This window comes from Dermacentor albipictus, chromosome 6, assembly GCF_038994185.2.
Source record: "Dermacentor albipictus isolate Rhodes 1998 colony chromosome 6, USDA_Dalb.pri_finalv2, whole genome shotgun sequence".
NCBI lineage: Eukaryota > Metazoa > Arthropoda > Arachnida > Ixodida > Ixodidae > Dermacentor > Dermacentor albipictus.
This window is the reverse complement of record NC_091826.1, coordinates 59,916,475-59,944,443: the sequence shown is the minus strand read 5'-3', so window position 1 is coordinate 59,944,443 and position 27,969 is coordinate 59,916,475. Positions and strand designations below refer to the sequence as shown.

Sequence of the window (27,969 nt, the reverse complement as noted above, 5' to 3'; positions counted from 1 at the left end):
CCTGAAATCGCGCCATGCGGTTCCGCCTTTACTGGTCGCCCACTTACTGGCGTTTCGGAAAAATTATTTCGCTTACAGAGAATATTGTCTGGCACTTGCCATCCGTTGGTGCAGGCACGTGTGTAGCAGCTCGATTCGTTATCATCCGCAAGGATACTGGTCGCCGCTGCGAAAGTACCAGAGGTTATTCGACGTCCAGGTCATCAAGCGTCACCTCTTGCGTCACATCCCAAAGCACCCGGTGAGGGCGCAAGACAAGGTGTCGGCGCTGCTGCTAAAGTGTCTCAGCCAGGTAAGCGAGAAAGCGTCGATTTCACCTCAGCGACCGCCGGAGCATAAGCGATGGTTCAGCAATGGTTCAGCAATGGTTCAGCAAAATCTTTCCCATTATAGTGAGGCATGAAGCCTCACCAACAAGCACTGGGAATCAGTGCCTTCAATAAAGTCTATACCTTGTGGCTTCAACTTACGCGCTTAGAAACCACGGTGTCGTTCTTTAGTTCGCGTCTTCAGAGTACACCATGCTAATGGAACACTACGCCCTAACTTGTGCAACTGCAAACCCTCTTTAGTTACGAAGTGCAGAAAATGAAGGGATACAGTTTTCGTAATATTGGGCCAGAATTATCGCCCCTGCGCCGCAGAGCTTCTTTACCATTAGTCTCACCACAGTGCTTCGATCATAGCAGCTTTGCAGGTCTCTTTCGAACACCAAGCAAGCTGGGCCTAATCTCGCGCGGGCGTTCGACAAGTGCCCAATCAGCGAGTGACAAGGCTAATCTCGTCATCGGCAACACCTCCTAAATATTGCTATACTTACCGTCTATTCGCGCGAAGTCACCGCACATATATACGCCGCCCTCTTAAGGATGAATGCACCACAATGGTTCCACACATATGTGTGTAGCCCTTTCCATGAATTTTAGCAAGCACCAATCATCTCCCGGAACAGTTGTTCCTATCCTCTGCTGACACACGAGAGCCCACACTAGAATGTCTGTGGCACGTGTTTACAATTGCTAGTAGGTACAGCGAAGTGTGGCAATGGCGCAGACGCTGGACGTTTGCGCGCATGCGCGGGTAAGAGCGGGTGCGAGAGGAAATGTGGGGACATTTGCTCCTTGAATATATGACGCTGCCTAGGTACTACGGAGAAGTTTGTTAGGGCGTGTTGTATGCGTTTGTCCCTTGGCGTGCCAGCAGGAGTCACGAAACGGTAGCGCTGAACTTACAGTCCTTAGTTGGCAGCTGGAAGTAAGCACATTCATTCAATCATGTTTTTTTACCAATTGAAACAACGTGTCAATATTTCAAACAATTGGCGGCGTTTCCAGGATACGAAAGGGGCAATGGGAACACCAAAGCTAGCACCTTCACTGGTCCTCGGGATGGGGCTCGCCGAGGCCTGCACGTGCCATGGGTGTATAAGATCGGCTGTCCGCTTCGTGCCCAACCAGCTTTTTATGCGAACACCCTTTGGCACTCTTCAGCCTCTCCGGCCTTAACCCACGGGCCACCCTGGTTCCAGCATTGATCCTCCCACGACTCTTTGGGTGCCCTGGAGATCCTGCGCCGCCTGCTTTATTATGACCTCAGGTGCACTCCTGAGGACTCCCTTTGCCGGTTACATGCGCCCTCCTGGAGCAGTGCTTGTAAAAATCTAAAATATCGTCGCGACGAAAAGTGCGACCCGTGACGTATACAACACGAGTCAGAAACTTGCCCCTTCAGACACAGCGATCACCAAATGGGGCGTCCGTGCCTACTGCCTCACCGCGCGGGCAGCTAGCGCAGGAGCGTAAACGAACCCATAAAATGGTTTTAGGATTAGTCGAGCTGCTTACGCAGCTTTTTCCCTCAAGACCTGTCCATATTTCAAAGGTATGTTGTATATGGGAAATAAAGCAATTACTTACCCTCTTACTAACGCACTCCGCAAGCGGCATGTCAAGGGGACAAACGCATACAACACGCGCTAAGAAACCTCCTCCGTAGTGCCTAGGCAGAGTCACATATTCAAGGAGCAAAGGCCCTCAGATTTTCTCTCTCGCACCCGCTCATACACGCGCCTGCACAGAAACGTCGAGCGCCGCTAAAAACGCGCCACCCCGCTGTACCTACTAGCAATTGTAAATACATGTCCGGGGCATTTCGGAATCTTTCACGAGGGGGTACCTTCGCTACACTTTCCAAATACACGGACAACGTTGACCAAACAGAACAGAAAATATGCATCTTCCAGGCCCTCCCGCAATAACATGCACAGGTGAGGAATAATTGCACTATCAACCTTTCTGTGGGCTCTTGTAATCATAGCCTGTTCACTCAGACCAGCGGTTTTTTTTTTCATTTTTCGTTACTTTCCCAACAGTTTTCGGTGAAGGCCTGAAACACAAATGACCGTTAATTCACCGACGGAAGTGGAGGCTTCCTTTGCAAGGCAAGCAGCTATATAGATGGTACATATACGTAAATATATGGCCACCTGTTCTTTACAGCAATGGGTATCAAATAAGTGCACCTCACATCCAAAGGTACATACATAAACCAATATCGCATAATTTTAGGCGCTTCATCGAAACATTATTTAATACTCATTGGACGAATCCATAAGCTATTGTTAAACCTAAATACGCTATTTGTACGTAAGTAAGCCGCCACAAATTAAACAGTAAAAGCGAAATGATTGCAACAGCAAATATTCTGAACTGAGCGATGCATACCTAATCTGTAGATCGGCCTTTTACTATCATTATACGTGTGCGTGTGCGCCATGCTCAAGAAAGCAATTCAGCAAAGCAGGAAACGTAAATCTAAAACATTAGGAGCTAGGTAACATGTTTCTGCACAAAGAAACGTTCCAGTATTCTACGCACATCTAATAAAGGGGACGGCGACTTTTAAGCCCGAACCTAAAGCAAGAAAGAATGGAGCCTTCTCTGGCGGATGAAGCCAACTGTATTTTGTCAGCATCAAGGTCAAGCAACATTTCAGTATTTTTAACCTTGTGCCCTAAAATTGCAGTAACTATTCAATTTTATTTATCATATTTACTTCACAGATGTCATAAATACGCTAAAACACATTAAAAATTTTATTGCTTGTGCTGTGATATATCTAACGTGACTCTCTTTTCCGCTAAAGATTTAAAAAAAATTCAAAAATGATATTAACATTTCACCTTTCTTCCACATTTCGAGAAGTTATTACGACCTAAGTGTTCCTTTGTGTGCCTTAAGCTGCAAGTTTTATAAAAAATATATAAGGATTTAGGCAGCCAAGCATTTCGGATAAATTACCTGAACAACAATTACGACTGTTTTTTGTGGAATATTTTACAGAAAAGCTGTTTTCGTCTTTAGCGAAATTTGTATTTACATGCGTTCAAAGGTTAAATGTTTTCCTTGACAAGTTCAGGTAGTAACAAGGTTCGGAACTTTTTTTCTGTAATAGCTTGTCACCAGACGTTGACAGAATATTGGACAAATTGAAGTCAGCCTATAATTGGAAAGAACGTTTTGTCCCCGTTATTCAGTGTTGTCTTCACGTCAGGCACACGCATTTCTTAAGGACAAAAGGTGGAGGGTTCGTTTGGAAGAGTTCATTACGTAAGCAACAATATTGAAGTGAAAGTGACACCTGTAGCGAAAAAGACTGACACGCCCTATGGACGCACTATCATCATCGGCCCGCCGACAAAGAGGGGCTCGCACTCACTGTGGCTGACGCTAGACTAAGACGGTCGCGTTCCCGACTGTTCAATAAACCGCATTACATATTTGGTGGAGCTGTGCTGGGTAGTACTTCCCCAACCACCCTGGAACTACGTAATCGGACACTGCCGGCCATCATGCCTGACGACGCCAGCCAAACACCACCTCCGGCATAACAAACACCGATTTGTCCTGCCTCAGTGCGTCAATGCGATCCTCCGATCTTCAGCCGTTCCGACGAAAGCGACGTAGAAGATTGGCTCGTGACATATGAGCGGGTGAGTGCCCACAATAAATGGGAGGATGCTGCAAACCTCAGGTGGATGATTTTCTACCTCACGGGTGTCGCTAGCATGTAGCACCACAACCACGAATGCGACCTCAGCACCTGGCTAGATTTCAAGGCACGCATAACGCAAGTCTTCGGTCGCCCTCAGGTGCGGAAGCTCCGTGCCGAAGAGCGCTTGCGCAGCCGTTCCCAGCAACCCGGTGAAAACTTCACCAAGTACATAGAAGGAGTCGTGGACCTTTGCAAGCGCGTCGATCCATCGATGACTGAGTCTGACAAGATCGGTCACGTAATGACGGGCATCGAAGACGACGCATTCCAAAAGCTCCTCTCTAAGAGCCTGCGGACCGTGGTCGAAGTCGCTGAACTTTGTCAAAGCTACGACAAACTCAGGAGGCAACATCTACTCACTCGACGTTCTTCAGTCCCCGATACTTCCCTTGCAAGTTTAGCCGCTCTAACTAACAACGACCATCTGCTCGGCGAAATCAAGGGATTTACATGCTCCGAAGATGCCCGCCAGCTATCCCTAATCATCACCGTCTCAGGGCCTACGCCGTCCTTGGCTTTTACGTTGCGTCAGGTGCTCCAGGAACAAGTGTCCGAAGCTATTCAGTCCCCTCTTGCAGCGCCACCATTACTTGTACCTATAAGCTACGCCGAGGTTGCAGCACGACCCCCTCCATCGACATTTCCCGCGCTGCCGTTCTCTACACGGCCACGCCCAATCCATCCAGTGTACACCACCCGATCACCGGCTAGCACGGGACCCTGGCGTACACGCGACAATCGCCCCGTGTGCTTCTTCTGTGGAATCCCCGGTCACGTGGCATGGTACTGTCGCCATCGCTTATGGCTTCAAGGTAATGACCAACCTGTCCGCTCCAACGCTTCACCAGCTTCGTCCTTCTGGCCACCAAAAGACTCCCATTTGCCGTCTATGAGCTACGTCATCTCTTCTGCCCGTGATCGTCGCTCGCCATCCCCTCGTCGCCGCTCAATTTACCCTATGCAGCGGCGTCCGATCCTCTCGGAGCAGCAAAACTAGCTACCGCATTTCAAGAGGCGAGAACTGCGTTCCAGTTGAACCACACGAACCCTCCCTCTCGTCCGACGAACGTAATCGAAGTATCTGTAGAAGGAGTCGTCACACTGGCATTAGTCTATACAGGCGCCGTCATTTTAGTAGTTACGGAAGAACTTTGCCGCCAGCTTCGAAAAGTAATGACGCCCTTATCTGCGCTGTCACTCCGGACAGCAAGTCCCCAGTGCATAACTCCTGTCGCTGCGTGTACCAACCGCATCGTCATTGAAGGATACACCTATACAGTCGAGTTCGTCGTCCTCTCATCCTGTTCATACGACGTCATCTTGGGGCGCGACTTCCTTTCTGATTATCAGGCCATCATTGATTGTTCTCGCGCCGAAGGGGAATTTTCTCCGCTTCCCGATACGCGTTTACATGACAAACTGGCCGTTGCAGAAGATACCACGATCCCTCCGCACTCTTCTCTGAATGCGAATGCCTGCATACGTTCGCCACTGACACCACTGCCCTGTTTCTCCCATCGGACATTCTTGTTCGCTGACGGTGTTCCCTTCCCTTCACTGTCCTAACTGTCAGAGGTAGCTGCACCCGATTGCTCGTTTCCAACACTAAGGCCATGCCCCTCCTTTTACGTCGTGGCGAGTGCCTTGGACGTCTTCAGGCTGCCGACTCAGTGACAATTTTTGACGCACCTCATGACAACACCTGTTCAGGCGCGAACTCGTTGAGGTATAGCTTGCCTTGTCCCCAGCCTACACAAGACCTTCCATAGCTCAGTAGATGCCCTCCTGAGCCCTACGCAGCGTTCGCAGCTTCTCAGCCATCTACGGAAATACCAATCTACGTTGGACTGTCAACAAGCCCCACTAGGCCGCACATCGACTGTACCTCACGAGATCGACACCGGAACCAACGCAACCACTGCGCCAGAGGCCTTATCATGTATCACCCGCGGAGCGCAGTGTTATCAAAAAACGAGTAAGCGATATGCTTGAGCGTGGAGTGATTCAACCCTCTAATAGTCTCTGCGCGTCACCTGTAGTCCTGGTTAAGTAATTAGATGGCTCAGTTAGGTTTTGCGTCGACTGCCACCATCTTAATAACATCACTCGCAGAGACGTCTACCCTCTACCGCGCATCGGTGATGCTCTGGACTGTTTGCAAGGCGCAGAGTATTTTTCTTCACTCGACTTACACTCAGGCTATTCGCAAGTGCCTATGAATCCTGCCGATCACCCGAAGACAGCCTCTGTGACCCCAGACGGCCTATATAATTCAAGGTTATGCCTTTTGGGCTTTGCAACGCTTCTGCTACATTCGAACAAATGATGGAAATCTCCTTCGAGGGCTAAAGTGGAAGACATGCCTATGTTACCATGACGATGTCGTCGTCTTTTCTCCAGATTTTCCCACACGTCTGTACAGTCTCGAACGAGTCCTCCAGTGCATCACCGAGGCAGGCCTCCAGCTCAACTTGAAGAATTGTCGCTTTGGAGCCAAGCAGCTTGCAATACTTGGACACGTCGTATCGAAAGATGGCATACTGCCTCATCCTTCTAAACTTCGCGCCGTCGCCGTATTCCGGAAACCCCCGTCCCTGAAAGAACTTCGGAGCTTTATGGAGCTCTGCTCCTACTTTCATCGTTTTATCCGGAATTGCGCTTCTATCATTCCTCCCTTGATTCAGCTGCTTCGCGCTTGGGCCGCTGCTTCTGGCAGTTGCTTGGGCCGCTGCTTGCGACGATGCTTTTGAAACAACGCCGCATTTCCTCACTTCGCCTCCCGTACGGCGCCATTTCAACCCCATGGCCACCACAGAAGTCCACACCGATGCAAGCGGCGTAGGACTTGGTGCCGTGCCTGCAAAGCGAAAAAGTGGGCATCATTCATACGTTGTAGCCTACGCAAGCCGAACACTAAAGAACGCGGAATCCAACTACTCCGTCACCGAAAAGGAGTGCCTGGCTATAATCTGGGCCCTTGGAAAATTCCAGCCATACCTGTACGGCCGCCCCTTCGACGTCGTTACAGATCACCACGCTCTAGATCGCCACGCCACGCTTATCGACAGTAAAAGATCCCTCTGCCCACCTTGCGCGATGGGCTCTCCGGTAACAAGACTTCGAAATACGCGTCATTTACTGGACTGGCCGTAAACACACCGATGCGGTTGCCCTCTCTCGGTCGCCCACACCAGGCGACATGACGTGCATTTCAGTCATCGAATCGGCGTTTTCATCGCCTGTGCACGTCAACATTGCTGTAGATCAACGCAAAGATCCCTGGATATCGGCACTTGTGGATTGCGTTTCTGACACTTCAACAACACGCCCTTCACGCGCTATCCGCCGCCAAGCTTCTCATTTTGAGTTACGGGATGGTGTTCCTTATCGTCACAATTAAGCTTCCGATCGCCGCAAATGGTTATTAGTCGTCCCCCGCCATATGCGCACAGATGTATGCTCCGCTCTCCATTCAGTCCCGCAATGCGCCCATGCCGGCCTCTTCAAGACTTACGCCAGGCTTCGTTCCCACTTTTATTGGCGTGGCATGTATAATACTGTGCGAAAGTACATTCGCTCGTGCACAGCGTGCCAACGACGCAAGCTTCTTGCACTTCGTCCTTCTGGTCCTTTACAGCCCATTCCTTGTCCGTCCCGACCATTCGACCGCGTCGGCATCGATCTCGATGGTCCTCTTCCCTGCCCATCAGCTGGCAATCGCTGCATTAGTGTCACTGTCGACCACCTCACAAGCTATGCTGGAAGTGCGGCACTGCAAACAGCGACAGCCCGCGACATTGCGTCCTTCCTCCTGCATCACTTCATACTGCGTCATGGGACACCGCGGGAACTTCTGAGTGACAGAGGGCGTGCATTTCTTTCCGAAGTTCTTAACACCCTTCTGACCACGTGACATACATACATCGCACCATTACAGCTTATCAACCGCAAACGAACGGCACAACAGAAAGGTTCAATCGTTCTTTCGGTGACATGCTATCCATGTACATTACATCGAATCATACCAACTGGGACCTTGTGTTGCCATTTGTTACGTACGCCTATAACACCGTTTCACAGACCACAACGGGATTTTCGCCATTGTTCCTCGTCTATGGCCGTGAACCTACCTGTACACTCGGCACCATTCTCCCTTATCGGCCTGACCCATCAGAGGGCACGCCTCTGTCTGAAGCCTCCAAGTATGCCGACGAATGCCGTCAGCTGGCCCAATCGTTCACGGTGGAAGACCAGAGTCTCAAAAATTCCGTCGTGATGATGACTGACCTCCATCAACCTACCAGCCGGACTCACTAGTCTGGCTTTGGATACCTTCAAGCACCCCTGGTCTATCTTCTAAACTCCTCGCCCAATACCACGGTCCCTACCGTGTAATCAAACAGACGACGCCAGTCAACAATGTCGTCGAGCCGCTAATGCCGTCTACTGACTTGAGGCGTCGCGGACGCGTGACAGTGCACGTCCAGAGGCTTAAATCCTATTACGGCTCCCTTGTCCTCGCTTCTCCTTGAGTCGCCAGGATAGCTCCTCCTTCTCCAGGGCGCAGTTGTAGTGATGAAGAATGCCGCGCCCTATGCACGCACTATCATCATCGGCACGCCGACGAAGATGGGCTCGCGCTCTCGGTGTCTGACGCTCGACTGAAGCGGACGCGTTCCTGACTGTTCAATAAACCGCATTACACACCATATGCATTAGGGATATTATATGCCTGTTGTCGATGCCAAGAACTCCACTGTTCTGATGTAAATAAAATTCCTTAATCTTGTTGCACAAGGTCTATAACGCCTGTCGGAGCGCCATGATCGTGAATGCCTTAAATTGCTGGATAATATCATTACCACGCCACGCTACTCAATAAAGAACAACCATTGGTCTCCTGATAAATGGAAACATACTAGGAGCAGCCACAAACTTAACCTTGGGCCATTTCAGCCTCGCACCTCGTACAACTGAAAAATGAAACTTAGGACCAGGTGTAAATAGTTCACCTCATTTAGAGGAATGTTTGTATAAGTTAACTTGATTCATGCTGTTTTGATTATTACTCATTTGACGAAATCATGTTTTCTACGACGTTGAAGGTGATTTGTGTAGAAGAATGTTTTGTTGTATGCTATGAACAAACCCACTTCTGCGATAGCCCAATGAGACTGCAGCATGTGTAATTAAACAAAAATAAACTATATCTTTTACGTCGTGCACCCTATGGCCATTCCCGCAATCCCATGTGTGACATTATAGCTATGGAAACTCTGCATATGAACCACATCCATAAAAAACGTAGTTCCGTCCGCAAGGAGAAGCACCAATTGCAATACCAAACTAGTAGATAGCTGTACGACGTAAGGATACTAGCATTATCGGCGGTATGAACTTCTAAACATTCGCTTACTAACTAAATTAACAATGATAGACTGTCTAAGCATGACTCAAAGAGGACTTAGAAAGAAAAATACGCACAGAGACAGCGCTGTCTTTGTCTGTCTGCTTCTTTCTACGTCCATGTCCAGTCGCCCTTGCACATTTTATCACGGACTCAAACCAACTACCTCGTCAACATGATTTATGTAAATTAGCGAGCACGTTTCACGCGCGCCGAGGTTAATAAGAATACATTTCGCTCGACGAGCGCGGAAACTCGCTGTGAAAGCCTTTAGATCACTATCATCAGCGGTAGCAATGCTGTGCATGCAAAATTTACACGACAGCCCCGTGTCCTCCAGGAGCGTAAAATGGTGCCTAAAGGTGTAGTCGGGGTGCCGGTCGGGAAACAGCGGCTGGGAGGCAGAGACCACTAGGAGTCCGAGGCATCGGAAGGAGACACGGAGAGAAGCCCTCTCATTGGAGAATGCGGAACAGGAACGAAGTAGACGGTTGAATATTACGTCCTCGCTGCATGATGAGATGTCAGGGGATGAAGCCAGGCCTTTGCTGTACCTCCGGGTTGCCGTCCAACAGCAGCCGGTCCGAAGCAGTAGCAGGAGAGGCCGCTGCTGCCTTGTTAGGTCGCGTTCAGCATAGAGTTTCTCACTATAACACCAAGAGGGAAATCTGGCGCCACCATCTATGGAAGTTTCTTACGGGGGCTGTGCCGGTATGGGATTGACGGTATATGTGTCTGCGAGGCTTGCGTTGGCGGGTGTTGCAAGTCTTCATCATAAACGTCGATATGGTGACTCAAATAACGCGTTCTTAAAGTAAAATCTTCATATAATGTTTTCATTCATGCATTTTACATTTTCCAGTGAAGTTTACTCACAGCTACAATGCATAACTAAGCGAAGAAACGCATTAACAGATGAGAAACTGTTCCAATGCGAGCACGAATCTTGTCTCTCCTCCAGCTTTAGCGGCCCGCTGATACTTTGTACATTTGATATAATTGTACATGCCATAACAAGTTCTCATAAATAAACATAACATATTTTTGTCTAATAATAAAGCTGAAGCAGCTTCTTGCATGCTGTTTCAGAAGAAAATTAATCATTGTGACAGATAAAACTGTGCTGGTCTGGCTCTCCGGGAACGATGTCAATTCGAAGTCGCAAGTACCGGAATTCACATGCGTACCACAGCGTAGCAGCGCCAGATTGCCCTATAGGTAACATATTAAGAAGCACTATCGCGTTCAGGAAGTGGACGGGGAGGGCCACCGATGGGGAGGCGCCTATCCGGGTGGAGCACCATCAGGTGTCGCTGCAGCGTGTGCCTTGCATAGTCTAAGACCGTTACAGCTGTGCTGACTGGTACAGTGGCATTTTGTGCTGCCTTTGCCAGGGTTTGAGCCTCCTCTTAACTCTGGACCCCGACGTGAGTGGGGAGCCGCCGCAGCGACAGCTTCAAGCCACCTTAAACAAGGCTGCGAAGCTTTTCCGCCAGCAGAGTTACAGTCTCCTGTCATGGCCGGAATGTCCGGGGTCTTCCGCCAGCATGTCCGCAGCCGGATGGAGGCCAGGCACCTTAGCAGCAGTGGAGCTTGCCGCGATAGGCAGCCGGCACACTCCCGTGCGCGAAGGGCAGGGATCACGCAGGAGGCAGTGGCCGATCTGGAGCCCGCATGGCGCGAGCCGTCCGTGTAGATGTGGAAGTGTCGGTCCAGTCGCTCCTTCAACAGGAAGGCCTACGCCTGGTACAATGCGCAGTATGGGGATTGCCTTTTCATGAGGCCTTCCGGCGTAGTAGACCTCCAGACGCTGATGGTGCGGAGGAGGTGATGGGATGGCTTGCGTGGGAAGACAGCCTACAACATCCTCGTATTGTTGACACAAGCTCCCCAAGCCCGAGTGAGGTCGGCTCCGCAACATTGAAATACAGATGCGCTCTACCCGAGGTGCGATGTTGCCTGTCAATGTGATGAAGGCCATGCTGTAGGAACAGCAGGGCCAGCGACCAAGTCTCTGCCTCGAATAGAGTGGCATCACTGCATGAGGTCCCTGGCAAGCCAAGAAACATCCGGATGGCTTTCCGGTGCTGAAGCTCCAGGCGGTCTACGCGAACCCGTGGGAGGGCCACGAGAGGGAGTGCGTAAAGAAGCATTGACATTGTCGCGGCGGCGTATACATAGGTAGCCAATTGTGGTGTGCGTCCTCTGCCGGGGAGCAGCAGACGGCCAAACGCCTTTTGGACCTTCTGCACTGGAGGGATGAGCACCTTGGCAGTTGGCGCCCTTGGGAGCCGGGGTAAAGCAGCAAGCCCAAGTAGGTAACAACCCACTTCCATAGTACCCAGTTGCCACCCACCACCATCGGCACAGTTCGGCGGCGTATGGCCACGCTAGGGTGTACGAGAAGGAGACACCGCAGTTGTCCCCACTCTGTATGGAGTGGCGGAGGAGGAGAACATCCAGGCATCCTAGCAGCCGCAGGAGGAGGACGCCCCTCTTCCCGCGCCTGACCACCCTGCATCGCGCGCCACGGTAGAGAAACGCAGCTGGGCCGCGTTCCTCACTCGCTAACGCGAGATTGAACCGCGTTCGTGAGGTCACCCTCACACGCTTTCATCTATACGGTACCTCACGGCGACGGCAGAAGTGCGCATAGAGTGTCCATATAGTTGCTATCGCAACAAAACTTCTCCTAACCGAAGACCTTTAATTTAGTTTCTTTGCTTATAAACTACTCAATTACTTTACCGACGCACTCGTTCTATAATTTCCATCCAAATTACTACTTGTTTTCATTAAACAGTTTGTAGAATGAAGATAATCACGCTTAATGAATGATTTCTAAACAAGCGAGTGTAACTGCATGATTTAATGACGCGCATTTGCACTCTCAGTCCAACGCTGACTTCATTAGGCTTTGTCTATGATGAGGTCCCGTTGAGGTTGTGACACATCTGCCGCAAACTACCGGCAGACGTTTGGGGGTCAAATCATTTTTAAATGTTTAAAGGTGATTGAAGCACTTTTTCATGTCTCTCAAAGACAAAGTCATCATGACGGAGATGAAAGTGAGAACGAAGCAGTGTTCCCGTGCACGGCACTCTATCGCGTCCCCCCTCGGCTTAGGGAAATAGAAAGATCGTCGGGCACCTGAAATTTTTTTACTGCCATCTCATAGCGATAGTTCAACATTTTTACACTGCGCATGGCTAAGTGTGCATATTCTTAGGCCTCACTTTTTTTTCTGCTTCAAGCGATAGAGTTCGCATAGCCATGAGAACAGTTCACATTTCCAGACTGCACAACACTCGCGATCGGCCTACAATTCAAGATTTCACGTACCCATGGGAGCCGCATTAGATTGTACGGTCGACCAAAATTTCGTTGCGATAGAAATTCCATGGACACTCCACGCTCATTTTCGCTGTGGGCGTCGCCGTGATGTTCCGTATAAATTCCAAGTGCGATAACACGGCGACCACATGCCGCATGCTTAGGTTCGAGTGAAATGGTGCAAGGGTGGCTGAGGGTGGTGGCTTCACCTCGCACCCGCATGGAAGGAAGGCGGGAAGACTGCACGCCATCTTCCACCACACACAAGGCACCGAAGAAGGGAGGGGGCTTTTACACCGGCGGCGCCTCCGTATGGCCCAACTGAGCGTGGCCGTGCGGGTCTTACCTTGAAAGCGATCAGGGATGAGTACAAAGTCTAGGTGCACCGCGGGCTCATACCTGTGTGTGCGCTGTGTTCTCGCCCTTTCATCATCATCATCAGCCTGGTTACGTCCACTGTATGGCAAAGGCCTCTCCCATACTTCTCCAAGTATTCCGGTTATGTACTAATATGCAACTTGCTAATCTCATCCGCCCACCTCACTTTCTGCCGCCCCCTGTTAAGCTTCCCTTACCTTGGAATGCAGTCCGTAGTCCTTAATGACCATCGGTTATCTTCCCTCCTCATTTCATGTCTTGCCCATGCCGAATTATTTTTCTTGATTTCAACTAAGATGTCATTAACTCGCGTTTCTTCCCTTGGCTAATCTGCTCTTTTCGTATCCCTTAACGTTACACCCATCATTCTACTTTCCATAGCTCCTTGCGTCCTCCTCAATGTACGTAAGTCTCCATGTTTCCGCCCCGTACGTGAGTACTGGTAAGACACAGCTGTTATATACTTTTTTCTTGATGGATAATCGCAACCAGCTGTTCATAATCTGAGAATGCCTGCCAAACGCACGCCAGTCCATTCTTATGCTTCTGATTATTTTAGTCTGCTGATCTGGATTCGGGGTCACTACCTGTCCTAAGTATAGATGTATTCCTTTAACACTTCCAGTGCCTCGCTACCTATCGTAAACTGCTGCTCTCTTCCGAGACTGTCAAATATTAGTTTTCTGCAAATTTCTGCAGTTTTCTGCAGTTCTCTCCACTTAGTTCTTGTTAAAGCGAGAGGCAGCACAATGATCACTTCACTTACTGCTGCGACTGAGCTTCCTCGCACCAGCGTTTCGACAGCGAGTGTCCACGCTATTCAAGTGAGATGTGTTTCTGTTTGCCGGTGCGCCCGTGACGCCATACTTGTTAGATTAGTTAGTATGTAAATATTTACGAGTTCATACGGCCGACACATCTACTATCCTTACTTCGTATACTACTTCGTCCACTGATTTTCTATCGCAACCGATGCTCCATCTTTCGGACGAAAGTGTGGCATTTTGAGACTCCACTATATCCGTCACAGCGAGGCGCACCAGGCAACTGGCCTGGTCACACGTGTAGAGCATTGGTTCGCTATCTTCAACAAATGCAGTAACCTATACAGTGCAGCCTGAAATTTCACTGCTCACTGTACGTTTCATGGTGAAGGCGACATGTCTAGGAAATGTGAAGTGGCGATACATTGTTCAAAATTGAATTGCTTTTTAGCTTAGAAAATATGTGCTAGTGAATGAAAAACATCGTGTCCCAAATTCACGCTGTCTACCTAACGAGCGCCGTTCGATTCGCTGAAGTCAACAGTGCTATTGAACTCAGAACCATGGCTACGGATTGTTCAGTTAGGTGCGTGCGATGCACACGTGATTAAATTTGGAATCTTTTCTCTCATTTCGAGTTGCAGAAAGGCAGAGACAGCTCGTGGACTCTCCAGAAATTTCTGCTGGAACTAGGCCTTTCCTGGCCGCACAAGACACCGGCGTCGAGACGTCAGCTGCTCGGAACGCTCGTCAAGTCGTCTTTGCACTTCGGTATGCCCATATTTTGGGCCTTTTTCGTGGGTCGCCATCCATCGCACCCGAACCGGAATATTATTTACACAACTTTCGATGACCGCAGCCTTGAGTGGATGGTCCACCTTGAATGGCTCATACGCTCAGGGAAGCAAAGCGCCTACCTGCGACGCTGCGCAGAGATTGTGGGCGGCACGGGGCAGTCTTATTCGAGTATGATCCACACCGTAACAACCACGCATTTTGACATTACCGACCAGGTAAACTTCTTCTGGAACCCGGTCGCGGTTCCCGCGTACCTTGACCTCAGCGATCCCGAGCTTCGCCGAGCCATCAACGGCCACCTTGCAGACGACTCGCAGCTTTGGCCCGAAGACGAGATTGTGAACTTGCAACCAGATCTATTTGCTGAGCTGGACTCAACCCACTTAGGCCACAGCAATTTAACTGAGAACTTCAATCTCTACCTCGGCGCTTACACTGTATGGTTGCTTTTGCCTTACGTCTCGAACTACCTCACAACACGCATGCTGGAGGACATCGGTCTTGCGTCCTTCGAACGAAGCTTCCGGCATCACAAGTGCATGCAGGCGCTTGAGGTCACCTTACCGCTCGCCAAGTGGAAGGTTGAATACGATGGCGGCGGTGACAAGACCTACACGTGGGAAATGCTTCGCCTCACCACACTGTCCTTCGATCAATTGGGCACGGTATATGGCGAAGCTTTCACGAACCTCTTTTCAGCAATCGTGTCTCGCTTTACACTGAATGCATGGAATATGACTCTGACATGGGACACTGTGGACCGCGCCTATGCCTACGTGCCCTTTCATGCAAAATCAGGGTTCTTCGACCTGTACATACGTATATGCAGGACAGGTATTCGCATATTTAAGAAGTCGCTGCACCAGCCCAGGCTGACAGTCATTCACACGCCAGGCATCGCTACATCTAGGCTGTACCGGCTTCTCGTGGCCAGAGAAGTCGTGATCGATAACTTCCTGAGGACGCCACCACTCTTCGATCTGAGGCACCCATTGCCTGTCCTTGCCGCCTTCGTAGCCACCCTCATCTGCAAGGAGGCCGTTGTTCTGGGACGATTTATTCTTTACCTCGACGAGCACTTCAAGGTGAGTGAGTGAGTGAGTGAGTGAGTGAGTGAGTGAGTGAGTGAGTGAGTGAGTGAGTGAGTGAGTGAGTGAGTGAGTGAGTGAGTGAGTGAGTGAGTGAGTGAGTGAGTGAGTGAGTGAGTGAGTGAGTGAGTGAGTGAGCGAGCGAGCGAGCGAGCGACTGAGTCAGAATATATTAGGCTTGAGCGGAACAACAATGAGCATAGCGTCATTCCACGACACCGAGTTACTTGCGCTGACGAGATGGAAAGGCTCCACCTGAGTTAAAACACGTTGGCGGGCTAGTTGGTTTGAATTCATGATAAAGTTTGTAAGCGCGACTGAACGTGGACGAGCACTCTCTCTGTGTGTATATTTCTGTCTACCTCCTCGTTCAGTCGCGCTTACACACTCTAGCATCTGAGCTCTTATGACACTGCTGTGTTGGTTGCGAATGCTGTGTACAAAACGCTGACATCTCACGTCTTCTGTTCGACGTCGACATACATTGCAAACATATCGGTGAGGGCCTCATTCTGACGTTCTGTAAGACCCTTCGTCTGCGTGTGGCAGGCTGTTCTCCTCCGGGAACTTGTCAGGTTCTACTGCAGAATCGCTCATGTAAGTTGCGCTGTGAAAGTCCTTACTCTTTCTATGAAGAGGACTTCGGGAGTATCATGTTCTAGCAGGATAATATCCACTTTGGACGAACTGTATTCGGGCAAGGATTTTGTTTCGGCGTAGTGGGCAAGGTAATCAATTGCCATGAAGATCCACTTATAGCTGCCTATATACCCTTATAGCCCGTATATACCCTTATCCACTTATAGCTGCCCCTACCACTCCGACTCCCAGGAAGGGTCGAATAAAGTCCCCCCAATTTGCTGGAACAGTTCACAAGGTGGCCCGATTGTCTTTTGTGGTTTAGCCGGCCTTGTAGGCAGTGTGTTGCTGCGTTGACAGTCTAGACATGTCTTGATGTAATGAGTGACGTCTCGGTTCAAGCGCCCCCAGGGATAATTCTCCTTAATTCTCACAAGCCTATGGGAGAAACCGAGGAGCGCTGCTGTTGGATCACCATGAATAGCGTTAAGAAATTCTGGCCACAGTGCTGCAGCAACCATGAGAAGGTAGCTGGAAAGCACTGGCGAGACGTTATTAACGAGGAGACAACCTTGTAATCAAAACAATGACAAGCCAACCCTCAGTGCCCTAGTGACAATGTTGGTTTTCTTTTATTGCAAATATATCGACACTGCAGCGCTTTTACATCTTAAATGGCATCGCCGTGATGTTCCGTATAAAGTCACAGTGCGATAATATAGCAGCCGTACGCTGTAGGTAGTAGAGAACGCGAGCGAAATTTGGTTGAGAAGGGTGTTTGGTGGGTGCGTGCCGACTTGTCGCACGCGTAAAGTGAGAGAGGATGTGTTTGATGTGAGGAGGGGTGAGCGGTGAGATGTGCGGGCGCTAGGAGGGAGTTGAAAAGGGGCGGCAGGGTATTGCGTGTCTCCGCTTTGATTCCGGCCGCAGCTGCGAATGGCATGGTTAAGCGTGGATGCGCGCGTCTTATCTTGGAGGTAATCGTGGTGAGTTCGAAAGCTAGCGGACGCTGGACAGTAGATGGCTTCGTATACGCTGTGTTCACACGCACATGGTTCGCGATGACGGAAGAAGCAGGAAGAAGGGGAATACGCTCGCCGCTGCAGCCGCTACCCCTCACGCCAGCGTTCCGACAGAGAGTGCTCACGCTGGATTGAGTTAACAATTGAGATAACTATTCAGATAACAATAATGACAAATAAAATAAATAATTTGTGGGGTTTTACGTGCCAAATGCAGGATCTGATTAGAAGGCACGCCGAAGTGAGGGACTCCGGAAATGTTTGACCAATCGGTAAAAAAAATTATTGTATTTGACGTGCCAAAACTACGATCTCATTATGAGACACATCGTAGTGAGGTATTCTGAAAATTTAGCCCACATGGGGTTCTTTACCGTGCACCGAAATCTCAATACACATGTGGTTTTGCCCCCATCGAAATCCCAGCCACGGCGGCCACGATTTGATGGGGACGAAATGCCAGAACACCCGTGTACATAGATTTAGCTGCACCTTAAAAAACCCCAGGTGTTCTAGATGTTCGCATTCCCTCACTACGGCGTGCTTCGTAATCAGATCGCGGTTTTCGCGGTATTCGATTCCGCGACCTTCTTGTCAGCCTCGCCACCATAGCCACTGAGCAACCACGGCTGACTTCAGAAATGGAAGTGAAAAACTTTGGAATAGCTTTACGGCATAGCGCCCTACAGGGTGACCATGGGAAGCACGAAATCATGCATTGTGTGTGTCTTTGAACAGAATAATGAAGGATGACCTAACATTTGATGTCATTGTCCTGAAGCGAGGACCACAGATCTGTGCTGTTGAAACTATACGGTATTTTTTGTTTCTTTGGGCTTTCATTCTTTCATAGGACGGCGCAGTGCGTTATGTTTTATAACGCGTTATAGTGCAACGCTACAAGACATCGTCACGGGCATTCTATGTCCTGTCTTCGTGTTATAGCATTCTAGTATAACATCAATGCTGTTTGTGCGTCTGCGCAGTGCTATGCCTCAAAAGAGTGCCTTTTTCAAAAGTCCTAATGGATGTTACCCTCGTACAAACTGCAACCTACGTATAGGCGAAGAAATAAACGAGACTCATGGGGCGCACTTGTTCTGACGTCCGCAGCACGACCTGGCGAACCCGATATTCCGCCAGCTCCAACTGCTGGTCACGGACTTGCGGGACTACGACGCGCTGCTCAAGCGAAGCGGGTTTCTCGATTACCACTTGCCGCCCGCGTGGCGAGAGCTCAGGGCTGCCAGCTTGGCAGCGCTGTTCGCCAGCAACATCCCGCGTCTGCCTGAGGCACAGGCGTTCGCAAGGGTGGCAAAAGAGGCGACGTCCGCGGACAGACGGCAAACCTTCCGCGGCATCCCTCAGGACCAGCTGTACTTCCTCGTCCGGTGTTTTTCGCAGTGCGGTGGCACTGGCGACACAATTTTTCAGGTGCGTTGAGAAGAGCAGCTGTTCATTATCTCCCCAGTGTCATTGAAACAGACAGGTGGGAGCCCAGCTTGGTTTAAGGACGTGCCGTTTTAGAGGTGTCCACTTCTTTTGGTTGCTTCAAACTGAAGCTCCTTCTAAACTTCTGGTCTCACGTGCTAAAGAACGGGTCTGCATAGCCTGGCGGCTCAGAAACAGACCGACATTCGGCGGTCTTTAATAGCACATTAGGCTGTACGGATAGGCTACAGCAATGCGTCCCCGGAAAGGAGGACGAGATTTTTAAGCTACGCATTTTTCTGCCAGTGAAGTCGGTTTTTATGTTGTATCTCACTATCTCGCCGTTTTTGGCGGGTCAACGACAAGTACCGTTATCTGTAGTCACGAATGGGAAGTAGCCGAGGCTTCGTTCGGTGGCCGCGAGAGAGGAAAACCATGCCGAAGAATCAGTGAAGTGCGTCGTGTGTGAGCTCGACGCGCACGTGCGACTTGTTCTATGAGCGTTGCCCTTTAACCGCGCTGTTTACAACGCTGTTGCGTTTCCTGGAGCAAGAGCTGCGAATGAGCTTCACAGTTTTATTTATGCGGCAGCGTAAAATGGCCCATTGAGCAAGAAAGCCTGCGTCTGTTGTTTGCAGCAACTAAACGACGCCCAAAGAAATGAATTGGCTGTGACGCCATGTCACGAGCGAGACTTGACGTAGCAGAGCGGGCGAAAGGAAACACGTACTGCCAGGTAAGAGGGACAGGCGTCGCGTTAGGGGAGAGTGCATCTCCGCAACGCCACGTCACTTTCGCTCTCACTTTTAGGAAGCCAGCCGGCCGTGCCCGAGCCAGCGCCGCAGGGCTGCTACTTCTTGCTTGTTCCGGCAGCAAGTACCGCTATATATAATACATCACTCGATCAGCAAGACTCGAAGTACCGGTCAGTGGCGTTCACCTAGATTTGAATCCTTCCGTATTGAGAACCTATAATGGTTTAGGTGTCCTCAGTTATTTTTTTTAAAGCCATGGCTTCGGATGGGGCCATGGTCACGACCGTTGTGTCTAATCTGGGCACGTACTCTGGCACGATCACTTTCGGCGATACTGGCGCCTCCGCCCTCAGGTGTAGGCAGGTTGGCGGGTTGAGCATTCTATTACGTGAAGGCGATAGTATCACCGAAACTGGCTGTCCGAGAACACGTCCGCTGATGCGGCAAGCCCGACGATACCCTCGTGCACTAAAGACACACGTGTATGGCCACTTCCCTCATTAGCCGGTGTCTCGTGAAGCAACGATTCGTACATTTCATTACGCCGATGTCTGTAGTTGAGCTTGCATATTTTATAAACTTATTGAGATAACGATTATATGGACACTCCTGGTGAATTTTCGCCGTCATAGTCACTGGTGGCATCGGCGTAGATTTGGTGGCCCGTATGAATTCAATTGATATGCTGGTTAGATGGCATTACATTGAAAATTCAAAACTGCTCTTACGAAGATTAATGGTCCTCACCCATATATTCATCAAAATTTTGGCTATTGATGAGCGTCATGAATAGCATTAAAACAAATCATTCGCAGCATTTGCTTTTTATTGTCAGTCAATAATATCTGCCAAATAATATTGAGATCGAAATCGGAAAGTGGTGTGCAATTCCGCCTTTACTGTCGCCAGTGTTCTTTACGAATTTCAACTTTCCCTGGTCGCAGACTATTGCCGACGGTTTGCCGTGAGTCTTCTCTAGAGCAGTATCGTGGTTCGGCACCTGCAAGATCACTGGCGCCGCTCATGGCGCTTGCGTTCTAAAACGCCTGTTAGCTGGCAGGAAATATCTACTAAATCTCGTTGTTTTGCGCGCTGCTTCGAGTCACGTCGCACCCACATATATGTAGTTACACCGTCTTAAGAGCACAAGAGCAGCGCTGTACCTTGCTATCGCTGTCAATCCTTCGCCATATGGCCGAAACGGGCAACTTCTTAATGCATGAGCATTAATAGTGTGAAAGCAGGCAAACGATATGTGTTAAGTCTGGAAAGACAGTGGCGTGGCTGGGCGTTCGCAAATGATGTGTTCGTTGTTGGTGCATGCCAATACAATTTGAGCATTTTGAGCATGCGTGTACGTTTTAGTCTATGAAAATGGTGTTTGTGATTTTCACTTAGCAGTGTACCGATTTGTGCTTCCCTCACGACTACTGCTTGGCGTCTGGGGCCCTATAACGTCAATCTATTCCAATCTGTTTTTATTTCACTCCCCTGACGTCAAATTTACGTAACCACCAACGCAAGCATCGGGCTTTAACGCGCAGCGTTGTTTGAAAAAAGTCAGCCAAACGCGATTCCTCTTTCTAGGTTGTCACGTTCTTTCGCTTTCAAAGCGAATAGCATTGGCTGTATTGAGCAGATTTTCTTACATAATTGGTGGAAAAGAGGCGAGGAGCACGCAGAACTGGAGAGGGTTTTGATAGGTACGAACCAGCGCAGTGAAGGTAGATAGCAGGATAAGCAGGGAGGTGCCGGCGTCTGTGACTGGTACGCTTCCCGTTATTTAAATTGCGGGGACTGGTCGAAAATCGCGGCAGCGTGCAACGGAAGGGTTAAACATACTGCGAAAACGGATGCTCACCGAAGTACAGTTGACAGAGTGATGTCGTATACGCACCGCAAGGTCTCTTTAACGTCATACTGCCGCGCAAAATCTTAAATTATACTCAAATATATCCATGCTTGCGGCAGTTACGAGTAGCCAGTGCCACAGCGATCGGCAGGCAGCCATCTTCAATTCCTTATGGAGCGGGGCAGTCTCCACCTACTCAGAAAAACTTTCAGTTTTCTTCCGCATATTAATGCGTCTTTAAAGCGTGCACGCCACTTTGAGGTGGTGAATTTTTGTGGTTTTGTGACGTCGCGTGACAGACAGGTAAAATGGGCCTAGCCTGAAAATGTTTGACCAATCGCGATTTGTCAAACACCGCCTTTCTCGCTAATGACAAAAACAGGCGTCGAATAAAAAATTATTACTTTTTTTCGTCCGATTTATAGATGCCTAATCAGTGTGTACATATATCACATGGGGCGTTTTCGCGGTTCTATTGACGTGCCGTGACACACAGTTGGTGGCTGTAATATTTTGTTACCTAACCTGGAGGGGTGCTCGTAGAAATGGAATACAAAAGTTTGGAATAGCTTTACGTTGTAGTAACCCTGGTTGGCATTCTGGATGTACTTGGGAGGGTGTCGTGGTTGTCTGGTTGTTCCTGAAGTAGCGTTTTCCTTTCGATCTGTAATTTCCTTCTATGTAAGTACAGCTTGTGGTTGGCTAGGGGATCGAAGGACCCGAGTATTTGCAGTCGCGGCACAACGCGTTCGCTCTGGCATTTCCACCGATTCCCTGATGTGCAGGCGCCCAATTCACAGTAAGCACTAACATGTAGCTTGATATAATCTGGTCTTTTGAGGATGTCTTCATTATGCGCCGGTGGTGCATCGCTCGTAGATTTTCATACGGCATCTTTGTTATGAGATAGCATATGGATGTCGTTAGTGTCGTCGTGATGCGTTGTGGTGTTATCGATTGCTTGAGTTTAGAGCGCCGTTGCTCCTGGGGCGTTGTGGTATCTGCGCAAGAGTTGTGAGTCAGGTGCTGCCACGGCCGCCTCACCCGTTGCCGTTGCTCTGAGGTGACATAATTGTGTTGGTTGCGGCGTCGGATTTCGAGTACGTTCGCGCACCTCTTTTGGTCTTCTCTTATCGCAGTGTGCGTTGCAGGATTCAGGATGTTTGGTGTCGGTGTAGCATTGATATCCTAGGAAGGACATCCACGGAGCGTTTGTGTTGAGCATCGTGTGTCCATACTTCACTGTTCCTTCCTTCCGGAGCACCTGCTCGCACATCGCGCCATGGTGGAGCAGACAGTGAACGGCAACGTAAATAAACTCAATACTTTTTTGGGGGCTGACGAACACCGGTGGTTTTCTTTCCATCTGGTCTCGTCCCCCATCGAGATGCGACGCTTGCGATGCCGCTGGCACGCTCCTCATCGGGCGAGCGTTCTGACACGCATTGAGCTATCAAGGCGGGTGTTTCTGGCGCAGTGCGAGGGAATGCTGCTACGCAGCCGCCTTGTGTTGCGACACCACAACGTAGCTCTGGAGGAGGTAATCGCGTTGCCTTTGTGCCACGAGGAGAGTAATGTATGAGCAACAACTTGATTTGGGAGAGCTCCCTCGTTTTCAATATAACGTGAACCGTGCGCGAATGGACGAATTAAGATGCGAAGGAGAATTAAGATAATTCTGGACAGGAGCAGCAACACGTCTTGTTGACTTGCACTGGAAGCCTTCCTTATTAAGAAGAACAGATGCTGGCATATGTGAGGCTTCTATCTCTTCACTTGATGCTGAATTGGACTTCTTGCGCAAGCGCGTTTAATCTACAGTATCCAGGTCTCATTGCTCAGTAGGCGCATGCGGCACAAGATGATATATATATATATATATATGTGTGTGTGTGTGTGTGTGTGTGTGTGTGTGTGTGTGTGTGTGTGTGTGTGTGTGTGTGTGTGTGTGTGTGCGTGCGTGCATGCGTGCGTGCTTGCGCGGGTGCGTGTATGTGTGTGTATGTGTGTATGTATGTGTGTGCGTGTGTGCGTACGTGCGTGTGTGTGTGTTTGTGTGTGTGTGTGTGTGTGTGTGCGTGTGCGTGTGTGTGTGTGCGTGTGTGTGTGTGTGTGTGTGTGTGTGTGTGTGTGTGCCACTTACAGAACTAACCCTGGGAGTGTTAGCAAGCGCGATCACCCACGGACCTTAGCGGCGGTGATTGGTGGCTCTGGCTAACACTCCAAGGGTTAGTTCTAGTAGTACCGCATAAATACCCCCGAAAGTGAATGGGAAGACGGCGCCGTGGTAGCTCAATTGGTAGAGCATCGCACGCGTAATGCGGAGACGTGGGATCATTCCCACTTGCGGTACGTTTTTTCAGGCGCTTTCAATTCCATTTATTTATATTTTCTTGACTTTCATTTAGTAAATACAAGTGATTCCCCCGGTGTTGTCCTTGGTGTCTTTCTTTGTTGGGATCTTATGAGATGAACGAGACGAGTGCCTTCACGTAGCACCGGCGAGAACGAGAGGTGCCTTTGCCGCACTACACTAATTCGCAATATAGAGATTTTTCCCTTTTTTTTGTAAGTTGTAAAAAATCAGGCCGTAAGTGACGCTGAACGCACAAACTTATTTAACGTATATGTCTCCTTGTCAGCATAAGGCCTATATTCAAGCGTTGTGAGAAGTCATGAGAACCAGCACGAGTTTGATTGCGTGCTTTGAATTCTGGGGTTTTACGTGCCAAAACTACGATTTCATTATGAGCCACGCCGTAGTGGAGGGACTCCTCATTAATTCTGACCACCAGGGTTTCTTTACTGGGCTTCTTTACTGGGCCCACAATGCACGGCACACGCGTGTTTTTTTTTTTTTTCATTTCACCCTCGTCGAATTGTGGCCGCCATGGCCGGGGCTTGACCCTGCAGCCTCGTGCTTAGCAGCACAACACAATATATCCGCTAAGCCACTGCGGCAGATGCCTTGCGTGCTGCGATTCACCAAGTTCGGCAAGCGCAACGTTAAACCGTGGTGCTTCAATGCTTGAAAAATATTGAAGGACCCTGCTCATGCTTTGTTATAGCTGCCAATGTTTCACCGCTCTGGCGAGACTGCCAGTTTTTTTTCTGTCTCATTATCACCTTCTTTTTTTCGCAGAGCGCCGTCTGTAACTTGGCTCTACCGGCAGTAGCAGCGTTCCGGCGAGCCTTCCAGTGTAAGCCACACCATCGACTGGTGACCAACTTCACTTGGTCCGAACCAACCTGGCCCACACGCAGTGCACCACCGTAGTGAAACTAAGCGCCGAACTGTTGCGTCTATGAACAATGAGCAAGGTTTCTTCAAGACTGTACCATGCTCCCCCATTTCTTGAAATTTGCCGCTATTATTATAGATAATGCATAGAATGTCGCGCAATTTGCAAATGTTGTTTGTAGGACTGTTTAGCGTTTTTAAAGGAGCAGCTTAGGAATCAGTGTGCAGTCTGATCGACGACCACTCTTCTAAGGACATGCAGAAAGCTTATTGTGAACTGCATTTTAGCCCCCATTGAGTTGTTTCGAACGTGTCTAATCGCAAATATTCTGTGAAATTTAGTTCTCTAGCAGTTTCTTTTTGTTGTTGTTGTTCGGGAACTTGTTCCTGATCCTTTTACTTTTTGCCACAACCTAAAGTACACGCGAACTTCATGTGATGACTGCCTGTAGATACAGCGCGCACTTTTCAGCTTTTGCACTGCAATCGCCGGATAAACGCGCCTTTCTGCTTGACCTATCGGAGCAAAGGGGGTCACTTTCTTTACCAGTTCAAGCAGCTTGGGTTATAAAAACGCTTGTGCATTGGATGTGCGAAGTGTTAACGTGAACTTTATGACATCCCTTTTTCGACGATACGTGATAAAGAGTAGAATGTCATGCGAGCATGCATTGCAGCTCACTTGCGCACCCAATGAATTCCCTTGAAGGATGATCACGCGCTTTTCATTGCAAATCCGTGGTGTACATGCCGCGATTTCAGTGTACTCTATATTGTTAAGGTTTTTTTTTTTAGTAAATACGAACACACCCGTCATGGCAATTGGAAATATGCTTATTCTCTCGCATGCAGTCGGTCTGGTGCACATGGGCGACAAAGCTTGATGTGTATGACAGAAATTATTCCTTCCTCCAACGGAGGCTGTAGTGTGAGGCTCTCGCGGGGAACGGGTCCAGCTTTCACTTTCCCATGTGCAGAGCTGAGAGGGCACAGGAATCTGATGCGACTTAGAAGGAGGAGGAAAACGACGTGGAACCTTTCGAGTGAGTACGCAGGGCGTAGAGATATCTGCCACATACCAGATAAGCCTGTTTGAAAGTATTTTTTTTTAATTTATGGGATTTTAATGCATATGTTGGTAAAGAGTGCGCTGGCGCGTGCTATACAGATAGCAACGACAAAAAATATTTCTTCTTGAGGTACAGACGCCCTTTTCATCAGGAAGATTATCGGTCGCGTAAAACAAACAGGGAAATACAAACCAGTATTGTATAACCTGAGCACTCCGCAATCAAGTGTGAGAGGATGCCTAATGTCAAAATAACTTGAAATGCCTTTTTCGAAGGGCATTTGAACGTGAATCAACGCTTCACGCTCACGAATTGTTGTCTTGGCATGAAGACTGCATATGCAAATAATTTTTATTCACTTCCTAGGAACCCGCTCCAGGCACCGCATAGAGGGGTTACAGTAAAGTAAAAAAAAACCTAAACTCAGGAGCAACACTAATATATGAAATAGATCTATGAACAAACATACGCATCTGCAAACAAGAAAGATGCATATAAAAAGTCGTATTTAAAAGTAATTACAATAGATGGTAAAAAGCTTTCCAACTTCTAAACAAGGGTTTCATTGTGTTTGGAGCATAGCATGTCTTGTGGCAGATTATTTATAGACTAACAAGAAAAACAGGTGTGTATTTGAGAGAAGGGGTACGCGCAAGTGTAACTTAGACTATATATAAGCAGCACTTAGCAAAGCTTGTGCAAGTTAATCCGTCCCATGAATCTACGTTTCTAGAGTTAGCTTTGTTCTGAAGTGACTGTAGTTTAGGAATCGCTATTTAAGTTTGCACGAATGCTCGCGCAAATGCCTTAGTTGTGCGCCACCGTCATTGCCACAACCGTCACGGTGGCTAGATGGGTAGGTGTGTCAACCGGCGTAGTGCACTGCTTCTCCGCATCGTTACAGCAAAGAGTGGCGCTGCGGTCAGGGGTCTGCTGCGAAGCGCGCGTCCTCTGCTACTTACCATGTTGTGATTGGGCGCCTGTGCTTAATAAAGTGCTTTCAGGTTAAACCTTGGAAGAACGTGGTTCACGTATGGTGAGCGAGAGTATAATATCCCTCTGCAGCGAGCAAGTTAAGTGCACTTAGGGGGAGTGCACTTCGGGACCTTGAGCGACACCTTACGCTACGCGGTCCTAAACGGGAAAACAGAGCGCACCCGCACTAAAAAGAAATGGCCGCAAAATAATACGTTTTTTTGAAGATGTAAATTAAAATAAGAAAGCTTCTAAAACGTGACTGCTTTAGTTGTATTATAAATAAAAAATCAACCTTAATCTATATTTACCCAATAGAAAAGGAAAATATTTTATACGAGTGTTGCAAGTGAAGGCCGGCGAAGACGAAGGCATAGCCAATCCAGAACAAGATGGTGGCATGCGACGAGGCGGCATTTGATCCTGCTAGAACACAATATCACCGAGGTCTGTTCTGATTGATTTCTTAAAAGCTGTTCAACAGCTAGAAAGAACTTCTGTGTCCTTTTTCTATGCATTACATGTTGTATCGTTGAAACCGCTGGCACCGAGGCTACGCACTCGACCAGCAAAGGGCGTTCCGTGAACGCACTCCAACTAGAGTTCACTCTTCAGCGAGTACACTCCACCTGTGACGTTAATTACACTTAAAACCGAGTGCACTCTCCCTAAGTGCACTTAACTTGCCCGCTTGACAGGGGCATAAGAGTGTGACGTTTCTTGCGGCAATGAGTCATTTTCTAAAGCGGTCAGTTATATGATCTGTGCGTGCGCAGAACGCAGGGTGCGCTGTGGTCGCAGTCGCAATAGTTTTCCGACTTCCCGTAATTTACCTACGTGTTTCAGGAAAGGAGTGAATACTTTAGGTGATGTTTGTGAATACCAAGCTTCTCAGGCTCCGAGACAGAGAAAGTGTTCCTGCAACGAACAAAACTAGCCGGAAATCATAACATGCTCCGGATCGAATTGTAAGGTCGGCCACCAAAATAACAGCCAGAAACGAACATTTCACCGGTTCCCACGCCGTGATACCCCGAGATTTCCGAGAAACGTGACCTTGCACTTCACCGTGCAGAGCAAGTGTTTCAGCCGCAATAGTCATATGCAAACACCCCTTCGAGTATATTTCGTTGAGCGCATGACAAGCTCGACGAATATGCTGATTCCGAAGGTATATGTTCGGCTCGGTACCATCGATGCTAGATGACGCTCCGGCTGGCATA

General features: G+C 49.0%; 2 protein-coding genes across 5 annotated transcripts in view; one reads left to right on the top strand and one right to left on the bottom strand.

Moving 5' to 3' along the window:
* LOC139061106 (uncharacterized) overlaps window positions 1-25,042 on the top strand; it is a 43,941-nt gene extending 18,899 nt beyond the window's left edge. The window contains exons 2-5 of the mRNA XM_070540649.1: window positions 115-292; window positions 14,580-15,818; window positions 18,536-18,856; window positions 24,603-25,042. Coding sequence (XP_070396750.1) covers window positions 115-292; window positions 14,580-15,818; window positions 18,536-18,856; window positions 24,603-24,737 — 1,873 coding nt within the window. The 3' untranslated portion in view covers window positions 24,738-25,042. The remainder of the gene's footprint in view (window positions 1-114; window positions 293-14,579; window positions 15,819-18,535; window positions 18,857-24,602) is intronic.
* Window positions 1-27,969, bottom strand: part of LOC139061110 (uncharacterized) — a 374,269-nt gene that overhangs the window by 151,972 nt on the left and 194,328 nt on the right. The window lies entirely within an intron of this gene.